Source organism: Sinocyclocheilus anshuiensis, unplaced genomic scaffold, assembly GCF_001515605.1.
Source record: "Sinocyclocheilus anshuiensis isolate Anshui unplaced genomic scaffold, SAMN03320099.WGS_v1.1 scaffold111, whole genome shotgun sequence".
NCBI classification, from domain to species: domain Eukaryota; kingdom Metazoa; phylum Chordata; class Actinopteri; order Cypriniformes; family Cyprinidae; genus Sinocyclocheilus; species Sinocyclocheilus anshuiensis.
Genome location: NW_015552549.1, coordinates 226,051 through 237,175, shown reverse-complemented (window position 1 = coordinate 237,175; position 11,125 = coordinate 226,051). Strand labels below are relative to the sequence as shown.

Below are 11,125 nucleotides of genomic sequence, written 5' to 3'. Positions count from 1 at the left end.
ATTCAGAACTTATCAGAAATGTTCATTTTTATTTTCAAACTTTTTGTGTCACAAACTACCTGATGATGGCGCACTTTCATTACTTTGATATTGCTTCTAGTTCTGAGACTTTCAAAATAGCCATTCTTAAGGGAGAGCTAGAAACTATACAACATTTTTATTCGGTAGATTATGTTCTTAAAGTATTTTCGTATTAACCAATCAAATTTATACTTTATTTAGATTCTCAGGCTATGCATGAGTAATTATTTATGTATGTAATGTAACAGGTAAATAATTTGATGCTATTTTCTCTATAAGAGGTTGTAAATAAAAGTATGTAGAAATTTACTATGCAGTCCAGCAACTGCATACAAGAACCTGTATATAGTTTTAGTCGGTCTTTTGGAATTCTATTTAAGTTCTAAATGACATTAGTTTTTATAAACTGAATCATGGCTTCAAACTGCTTGGAAGAAAGCATGAAATTACAAACACCCTTAAGTAATAAACAACTATTTGTGCCTACACATGACTTCGCTTGAACGTTTAAAGCGTGTTACATGCATTCAGGGACAACAGCGTCATGACGCTAAGAACCTCTGAATCTATTTGTGCACAGGTTGCTTCTGAAATGTACTGCTCGAAAGAACCGAATAGAAATGACTCTCTCTTCTGATCACTACTGCTCCTGACCCACTCAAACAGCGAGCGGTTCTGCCTTGCGCATGCGCAGTGCTGTGCTCCGTGCGGCGTTCTGCTGAAGGGATGAGGGTAGCGGATTCATGAACAACAGACTCGGATGCTGATGAGAGAAGCGCAGCTACACGGGGGACGCATGGTGTCAGAGAATGCCACGGCAGGAAAGGAGTTTCCATTCTTTAACTCTAAGGAAAGGCATCTTTGTCTTATTGACTAGGTTCTTTGTTTTTGACTTGAAGTCATACCTGCAGCTAATGCTGCATATCCTGACGTTGCAATGCCAGCGGGGCTGAATGCGCAAGGCAGCGGTATACCAATCTCAGATGCGATGGGTAAGTAACGTTACAAGGTCAATGGCATTCACTGCGCCCGCAGACCATTATGGTCACACGGAGGACAATTTACGCTTGTATTTACATTTAAATGCGATTAGCAATGTTTATTCATCGCAATTTTTAGAATATACTAGCACGAGAGCGAAATAAGCTTCCCGTGACCTACATTCCTGCATGTCTCAGATGTCCCCAACGAATGTCGATGTAACACTGATTGATATTGTTAATAAAAATACAAATTTTTTTGCACAGTCAAAATATTAGTTGTTTAGTGATGGAAACCCGTCATATTACATCACCTACATTTATCTGGGTTTCTGGGTTGTGGCTGTGCCTTTGCAGTTGTAGATACTATAGACATACAAGAGGTCAAATACACTGGTTGTTATGCTTTGCTTTGCTTTACCCCAAAACGAACGTGCCTAAAATGAAAGCACGAGAAAGCACGAGTAAACAAATGCTGCCTGAAGGAAGGGTGTGTTGTGCCGTGGCATCTTCCTACTCCACCGTCTTTTCCAGGATCATTTAAGAGGAGGAAAAGAAAGTCCATCATAGTAACAGTGATGCTCCTTATCGTCTCCATACTCATACTGGTCTTTGGTCTGGCCGCTACTACCAGAACGCAGAACATCACTGTCGGTGGCTACTATCCAGGAGTCATTGTAAGTGTGCTACTAATGTTCATAGTCGTGCGTAGAACAGACTGCGAACCATCCTCTTTGTCTATAAATGGGTTTGTGATGTAAAGTACTGCGGGGAAGGAAAAGCCTCACTTTTAATTATTTTCCGCTTGGCCCACCATTATGGTGACCGTTGGTCATTACCTCATTACTGTAAGATTGAACTGAGTGAACTCATCCATTCATTATTCAACAGCAAGTATCATTTTGTTCAACACTCTAGAAACATACAAGCTTAAGTAACAGTCCAGAACGTTTTGTACAAGTAACAGGTGTTTTCCTAGTATTCTGCGAGGATCGACTGTTTTGAAATACTATATGGTGGGGACATGGCCAGATTTCATATATAGCTCTTAACTCGGATGTTGATCACACCATAAAATAAACTATACTGCTTGGAGAAAGACAAAGGCTTTGTGGGAATGAGAGATTGTATGTTGGATCTTAAGTTTAAGACTTTGAAATAGGTTGATATTTGCAACTATCATGAGTTTCACCCTGTGATATTTTCAGCTCGGCTTCGGGTCCTTTCTGGGAATCATTGGCGCCCATTTGATAGAGAATAAGAGGCAGATGGTAAGGGGTCTTTTATCACACTGCTCATATCGGATTCTGTGCTTGTGCATTCCATTATCCAATATACATTTCTAACCAAATACTCGCACAAACAAACACATTTTCAAGAATCAACTGCCTGTTTTTAGTCATGTCATAATGGCAGAAATGGCTCACAGGTTTGAGCTCAAATAGCGGGGCATGTTGCAGCCCCTGTGATGAGATGCACCCAGAAATAGCTCAGTGTAAGGGGAGCGGGATGGATGTCCAGGCAGGAATTTTCGGAAGCCATTGCAGTGCAGAGGGAATAGGAGGTGCCACAATCCAAATAAAGAATGCATGAGGACGGCATAGCTGGCCAGATCATAGACACACAGGGACAGTTACTGCTGGGAGAGTGCAGGATACACACTCCACCCTTGGAGTCGAAGTGGTTAAAGCATGTAGAGTAGTGTCTGGAAGGCTGAGATTTTATAAATCTGAAAAAAAAACTGGAAATAAGTATTTTTTGAATAATGTAAAACAAGAAACAAAGTGTTATGATGCTTTTGCACTATTTCTAGGTCTCTAATCAAATAATCAAATTTGTAGAATTGAGCATGTCAAATCCTTTTGTACAGATGGTCAGATGTTCTTGTTTCCAGTGAAGCACAAGATGCTCTTTGGATCATTTTCAAATCATGCTTGCTGGAGAACATGATCATCAGGTTTCACTCAGTTCATGCAGCTTCAGTGCTGCTGTCATTATGGCAAAATGGAGACAAACCAAATATTAAGACATTCTGAAATGTATGATCATTTTTAAAATTCTTTTTACTCATTGTTACACCAATAACATAAGTTGTATACATTAAATAGAAATAATTTGAAATATAAATATTATGTATAATAATATATTTATAATAATTTTATTTATAAGATAAATATAAATAAAATATACATATATATTTTTTATTTTAATAAATTAAATCATCTAAAATATAATTGAAGTATCATTACAGTATTTAAATATTATATACACTACCATTCAAAAGTTTGGAGTCGGTAAGATGTTTTTGAAATAAGTATTTTATGCTCACCAAGGATGCATTTATTTGATCTAAAATACAGTAATATTGTGAAATATCATTATAATTTTCAGCATCATTGATCCAGTCTTTAGTGTCACATGATCTTTCAGAAATAATTCCAATATGCTGTTTTGGTGCTTAAAACATTTTGTATTATTATCAATGTTGAAAACAGTTGTGCTGTTAAAAGTTTTGTGTAAACTGTGATTCTTTTTTCCAGAATCCTTTTGTAACATTATAAATGTCTTTACTATTATTTTTGATCAATTTAATGCATCCTTGCTGAATAACAGTAATAACTTCTTTCAACAATTATCTTAGAAATATTAGTAGGGTATTAATATTATATTGTATTATTTATAATAAAAAATATTAAAATACATAAGATATAATTTGTTATTAAATTAGAAAAATGCAAAACAGAAGCATTTTCACTGGTCTCAACCTTTTTTTTTAGGAGAGAATTACTTATTATAAGATATGGATTGATTTAGATTAGATATATCAAGAATAACACTCAAAATGATATTATTTATTAATCAGATTTGGGCAGTTAAATGTATTCCATTTTCCCACTAGACATGCCTCTGCAAAGTGCCTTTGATTGCAGACAGAATGGAGTGACTGGTATCTAAATGGTTGGTTGTGAAATGGCAGGGAAATCAGCGAATTTAAGTGGCAATAAGGCAGAATCCATTCAGTCCAGATTATCTCCATATCCCATAATAGACACATCTACAAGATCTTAGACAAACCACTTCAATCTGTCTCTATAGGAATCGTACATAGTAGTAGTGCCCAGGTGTGAATGCACGTGCATAGAGCTACTACAGCAGGTGAATATGCTGACATAGCTGTTCTGCTTACAGCTGGTGGCCTCCATTGTCTTCATCAGCTTCGGTGTGGTGGCGGCCTTCTGTTGTGCTATAGTGGATGGCGTTTTTGCTGCAAGACATATAGTAAGTGCTTCAACGCCATGTTATTGTAAAATGCATTTCCTCAGAAAATCATTGCAGTTAAAGCTCTGTCATGGCATACTGCTGTTGTTGTTTCAAAGGACCTCAGACCACTATATGCTGGCCGATGTGAATATTACTCCAGTGGAACCAAATATTAAGACATTCTGAAATGTATGATCATTTTTAAAATTCTTTTTACTCATTGTTACACCAATAACATAAGTTGTATACATTAAATAGAAATAATTTGAAATATAAATATTATGTATAATAATATATTTATAATAATTTTATTTATAAGATAAATATAAATAAAATATACATATATATTTTTTATTTTAATAAATTAAATCATCTAAAATATAATTGAAGTATCATTACAGTATTTAAATATTATATACACTACCATTCAAAAGTTTGGAGTCGGTAAGATGTTTTTGAAATAAGTATTTTATGCTCACCAAGGATGCATTTATTTGATCTAAAATACAGTAATATTGTGAAATATCATTATAATTTTCAGCATCATTGATCCAGTCTTTAGTGTCACATGATCTTTCAGAAATAATTCCAATATGCTGTTTTGGTGCTTAAAACATTTTGTATTATTATCAATGTTGAAAACAGTTGTGCTGTTAAAAGTTTTGTGTAAACTGTGATTCTTTTTTCCAGAATCCTTTTGTAACATTATAAATGTCTTTACTATTATTTTTGATCAATTTAATGCATCCTTGCTGAATAACAGTAATAACTTCTTTCAACAATTATCTTAGAAATATTAGTAGGGTATTAATATTATATTGTATTATTTATAATAAAAAATATTAAAATACATAAGATATAATTTGTTATTAAATTAGAAAAATGCAAAACAGAAGCATTTTCACTGGTCTCAACCTTTTTTTTTAGGAGAGAATTACTTATTATAAGATATGGATTGATTTAGATTAGATATATCAAGAATAACACTCAAAATGATATTATTTATTAATCAGATTTGGGCAGTTAAATGTATTCCATTTTCCCACTAGACATGCCTCTGCAAAGTGCCTTTGATTGCAGACAGAATGGAGTGACTGGTATCTAAATGGTTGGTTGTGAAATGGCAGGGAAATCAGCGAATTTAAGTGGCAATAAGGCAGAATCCATTCAGTCCAGATTATCTCCATATCCCATAATAGACACATCTACAAGATCTTAGACAAACCACTTCAATCTGTCTCTATAGGAATCGTACATAGTAGTAGTGCCCAGGTGTGAATGCACGTGCATAGAGCTACTACAGCAGGTGAATATGCTGACATAGCTGTTCTGCTTACAGCTGGTGGCCTCCATTGTCTTCATCAGCTTCGGTGTGGTGGCGGCCTTCTGTTGTGCTATAGTGGATGGCGTTTTTGCTGCAAGACATATAGTAAGTGCTTCAACGCCATGTTATTGTAAAATGCATTTCCTCAGAAAATCATTGCAGTTAAAGCTCTGTCATGGCATACTGCTGTTGTTGTTTCAAAGGACCTCAGACCTCTATATGCTGGCCGATGTGAATATTACTCCAGTGGGACCGCGTTTGATTTAGATGTGAGTCGTCAGCCTGAGAGAAGCGCTCTTGCCAAATTACAAGCCTCTAAATATAAGGGTTTTGTTACTAGTATATCAAAACACATCTGTCTTTCAGGTCCACTGTCAAACCGCATCTCGGGTCTCCTGTAACCTGCGTGTGAAGAGCAACACCTGCTACTGCTGTGACCTTTACAACTGTGGCAAGTAAGTGTGTGAGCGAGTCCCATTTGGATACATCCCTCCTAGGATACCCTCTGCAAACTGGCAATCTGAGAGAGAAAAACAACAACAACTATGCTATCTTTGTTTTACCTTGGTTAAGTTCTGGTTTATATTTGCTTGTATGGTGTGTGCTTCTATCCCTGAAATTCAGCTCTGTTCGAAAGAACTTTGTGTTTATTTATGTTTCAGAGAGCATCCTCTTATGGGACTTCAGAATAAAGATGTTTTGAAAAAATTTAGGAAATCCTCCATGGTTTGGAAGTAGGTCTATCCACTTTTAGCCCCTCAATGACATTGACAGCCCATTATTTGTTGTTGTTAAAATCTTGAGTGTGGCTGTGTACAGTCGCTGTACTTTGCGTACAGTTACTTTGATCATGAAGTGAAAGAAACTTAAGATTATCTGGTTCCTGTTTCACAGGTGAGGAGTGACAGCAATAATTTAGGTTAAAAGTAAAGAGTCTTTGATGACAGTGAGCTTAAATAAGGAGACTGGATATATTTATCCATTTCATGCTCTTCTTAAGAGTGATGTGCACTGGTATGCAGATGGTTTTGTTCTTTTCTTTTGCATGAATCGCTGGTCTGGTCACGCTTTACCTCTTTTGTTGCTCTGCCTGTCACCTATATGTCTTTTTTTTTTATGAGTCTCTTGCGATAATACATTTCTCTCCTCATGATCTCAGTCGAGTGGAACTGCGAGGAGGGTACCATGAGTACACAGAGGTGCGGAGCTGTCAGGACGTTGTGCATCTTTACCACCTGCTGTGGTCTGCTACTATCCTCAACATTGTTGCTCTGTTTCTGGGCATCATCACCGCCGCGGTGCTGGGGGGCTTCAAGGACATGGTGAGATTTAAATGCAGTGCAAACAACTTATATAGATGTATTTTGAATGATTTCTGAGAACCTGTGACATTTATTGGACCTTTTTTATTAAGATGCCTACAGCAGCACCAGATTCCTGTGAGCCAGAACCTATCCCTATTCCTCCGCCCCAAGAGACTCCGGGACCCACAACATCCAACAACACTTTTTACAACACTGCCCCCTGCTTACCTCCATACACTGCCTATGACCTTCGGGTAATCGCATTCACTTTGAGCTGTCAACCCACTTTGTGTTGCATGCTTTAGTGGGCATTTATAAGTCACGCTGATACAGACTTTTTCTACAATGCTTGTTCGATGAGATTAAAATACTAGTCTCAGCCTCAGACGTCACGCCCACGGACCATTGGCTGAATGTCTGATGCATACGGCACACAAAATTGGAAACACTTGGGGAGTTTTGAAAGTCGTCATCGGATTGGTTGAATTATACAAGATTTCCGGGAGACGTGTCGCATTCTTTAACGTTCCGCCTGGAAACAAATATGCCGTGACGCCAAAGCCCCTCATGTTGGAAGAAAGCCGTCGTGTTTACAACTGTGATAATGAGCGCTTATCAGGATCAACTAAACGCTGGATTTGTAAAAGTATGTGAAATACTTCAAATTCGCGGCATAGAATCTTTAAAATACGTCCAAGAGTTTTACACACGGCATGTTATTGTGGGGACATTTCCACACCCCTAAACATGACGTGGCACAAACCGAAACGTGATTGGTTGTTTTACCTTTCAGTCATATGGCCTCTTGGGTGGGCCTTTACCATTCAAAGCGACCAAGGTTCCCAGACCTTCTGCCGTCAAGTCAGAAGGTCTGGCTATGCGAGACTATGAAAATACTAACTGAATAATATAATATAACATATATACACTTTTTATGTTGTAAAATATATATATAATAATATATGAAATGTACATATAGAATTATTACTACTATACTATGATACAGTAATATATTTATATTGTATATTTCTATCAATTTTTAATTTTTTAATTACGCATGTCAATTAACGTTAGCTTAATGCAATCAATTATTTGTAAAAATGCATGCAAGTAAGAAGTAAGCACAAAAAGATCATTACATCTTTCAATTAATGTTAAAGGGGTCATATGACGTTGTTAAAAAAGAACATTATTTTGTGTATTTGGTGTAATGAAATGTGTTTATGCAGTTTAAGGTAAAAAAAACACATTATTTTCCACATAATGTACATTATTGTTTCTCCTCTATGCCCCGCCTTTCTGAAACGCATCGATTTTTACAAAGCTCATCGGTCTAAAAATGCGAGGTGTGCTGTGATTGGCCAGCTATCCAGTGCATTGTGATTGGCCGAATACCTCAAGCGTGTGACGGAAATGTTACGCCCCTTACCATACTGTGATGCCGTGTCCCGGAGCGACGAGACAAAACCAATAAAACCCATTATAAACGAGGCATTTGTTGCATCCAGTGGGGACATAATTACTGATTATAATTACTTATACTGTCTTTTTACGCGTTGCGTTGCATCGCGCCGCGTAAACATAAAACCATGTCTGCATTTGTGATCGGAGAAATGACAAACAACAAGCGCTACTCTACACTGCTCAAAACTCGCGTTTGAATCATCAGTGGCAAATCCTTTAAATATGAAAATGTACTTACAGGCTGTGAGTCAGAATTATTTGTCAGTATCATAGACTGTGGTCAGCATGCGCGCCGAAGGGGAAACGGGAACTGAATTCACCAGAACACTGGCATTGTAGGCTACTCTCCCAGGAAACAGTCCTCGTCCTCCGTAAAATGCATTGCACACATCTGAATATTTGGTTTGAACTGTTCTGGAACAGTGTTGTAAATACAACTTAACCACTGATTTCTAGTTGTGTCCTCTTTTGGAAGAGCAAACAAAGTAGTTTAACTTTCACAACGAAACACACAGCGTCTCCACGACATGGCGGCGGTGGCAACAACAATACTACAGCGAGAATCAAAGTTACGCCTTCTTTCTTTGCATGAACATTTGGGCGGCGTTATGCAAATCTTCCCACACAGTGATGTAGACATGTGGGGGCGTGTCTAAACGAGGCATTTTGCCTTGTAAGTTTAATAAGTTTAAGCTTTTTTTAATTAATTTTATTTCAGTGAACATTTATTTTATTTCAAATAACAATTTTTTGATGGTTTTAGTTTTAGTTCAAAAGAATAACCCTAAATTAGAGCATTAGAGATTATACTTTATATGTTTTGATGGTGTATGATATGTGTGGTAATGTGTCTTCACAGGGTGCCAGCATGTTTCCTGACGCTTCAGGCCTGTCTGATGACTCCCAGTCTGGAGCCAGTCTCATGTGGCCAAATATGATCCCGCCTCGTTATTCTCCTCCTTATTACCCACCTGATGAGAAGCCCCCGCCATACAGCCCCTAAGGGACCAGTCTGAGGAAGACATTTTCCTGTCAAGAGAGAACTGGCGTTGGCATTTTTGTATATAAGTAAACCACATCAGTGAACAATCATCGTTCTGAATGAACAACCTTTGCAGAGGAGGCTCACCTGTGCGGCGGGTTAAGTACAGAGAGACTACAGCATTAACCACAGTCACTCATCACCATTCAGCAGATGTAATATGCAACATTAAACCTTGACAAGATTCTCTCAAGTCAAACCCGATGTGTAAAATATTCACATTATGTAGCCTCAATCCAAGAGGACTATACCTAATAACAACTAGCCTGACTGTGAGATCAAGACTGTTGACAGATATGCCTTAAAATGTGTCCGCTTCCAGTACAGCTCCACCTGGCTCGCCTCCTTTTCCTGTTATAGGTAACGTCTGTGGGTCTCCCACTTGAGATTCCTCTGCATAACTCCATAATGTGAACTTCTCCCTTCCAAAGTGGCACAAAGTGTTTTGCGTTGCCTCTGCTCTCTCTGCACGAGGGTGAGTCTCTTATCTAGCAATTGATTTGCACTTTATTGTCTTCAGAATTGACTGTATTCACACAGTTCTAGATAATTACTTGAGTTATTTTTAACTGTTTCGGGCAGCTAGATTGCAAAGAACTGTACATATATTTAGGCTGAATCTTACTTTTTGTTCTGAGTGCTTCATTAGGATCTATGATCTAACCTGTAATTTGTGGTGTTTCTTCTGCATTATGTCAAGCACACAATCATGTCACAAATTCGAATAATCTTTTGTGACAAAAATATCCTTTGCTTGATTTATGCAAAGTAATAAGCTCTTACATAGTGGTATGAAGAATGAGAGGACTTTCAAAACCTATACACCTCACATTCGTCTGCCGTTCTGTTGCCGTTGTTTCTGTCAAAAAATGACAGGATTTAAAGAATGTAAAAAGGAGGCTTAGCTTTATAAGTAACCATTATATAAACTTACACAAATTTAAACACTTTAATTGTTCACTACGTAATAACAGGAAGTCCCTCCACATTGCAAATATATCAGCGTGTGTGCAATGCTGTATATGTTGTACATATACTGAACAATCAAACTGCCTTCTCATAACACAACACAATTGGGTCTTAAGACTTATAGTGTTTTCCTTTTCGTCTGTTTGCGTGTTCACTGCGAGTGTCATGTCTATACACTTACTTCATTTGCTTGATTTATATCAAGAACATTGTCCTTTACTGATGTGAGTAGAGCTATTAATACGATGATTTTATTACTTCCTGGTGGTTGTAGTACAGTCACATGCTATAAAGAAAACTCATAAATTGGATCTTTGCCTCTGTTGTTAATTTTTGACCACATTAATGTCACATGAAAGCATTTGTTTACATTTGATGTTAAAATCTTAAAATTAAAGTCTTAATAGTTCAGCGCAGTATTAAATATAAACTGTATAGCTGGCATAGATTTTTTGCTTCATTATCACACGTGCATTTCCAAATATGTCCACTGGCATTTGACCATTGAATCCATTTTATCCCTCATCATGTGAAACCTTACAGATTACATTCATGTATCAGTGCATTATAATATGTTCACTGACAAGATCCACTCTGATATAGAGCCAGAAATGTTCATATTGACTGGTGGTTATCATACTGAAAAATACTAATCACTTTCATGATGCTCTTGGAAATAAAAGAAATACATGTGTACTTTCTTCAAAATTTTATTTCATTCTATATCACACTAAGACCTAATAATAAATAGGTTCCATAA

General features: G+C 37.1%; 1 protein-coding gene across 1 annotated transcript; it reads left to right on the top strand.

Annotated features, from left to right (window-relative positions):
* Positions 1 to 737: 737 nt before the first annotated feature.
* On the top strand, positions 738 to 10,989 carry LOC107664343 (transmembrane protein 255A-like). The gene is made up of 10 exons (XM_016454881.1): positions 738 to 1,013; positions 1,536 to 1,678; positions 2,210 to 2,272; positions 4,191 to 4,280; positions 5,790 to 5,855; positions 5,953 to 6,041; positions 6,249 to 6,320; positions 6,746 to 6,908; positions 7,001 to 7,144; positions 9,214 to 10,989. The coding sequence occupies exons 1-10, from the start codon at positions 959 to 961 to the stop codon at positions 9,355 to 9,357; spliced, it is 1,029 nt and encodes a 342-aa protein (XP_016310367.1). The 5' UTR covers positions 738 to 958; the 3' UTR covers positions 9,358 to 10,989.
* The last annotated feature ends 136 nt before the right edge of the window (positions 10,990 to 11,125 follow it).

Coding starts and splice junctions, on each gene's coding strand:
- LOC107664343 (XM_016454881.1), top strand. CDS start 959: ATGCCAGCGGGGCTGAATGCGCAAGGCAGCGGTATACCAATCTCAGAT. Junction 5,856..5,952: donor GGACCGCGTTTGATTTAGAT/GTGAGTCGTCAG, acceptor TCTGTCTTTCAG/GTCCACTGTCAAACCGCATC. Junction 6,909..7,000: donor TGGGGGGCTTCAAGGACATG/GTGAGATTTAAA, acceptor TTTTTTATTAAG/ATGCCTACAGCAGCACCAGA.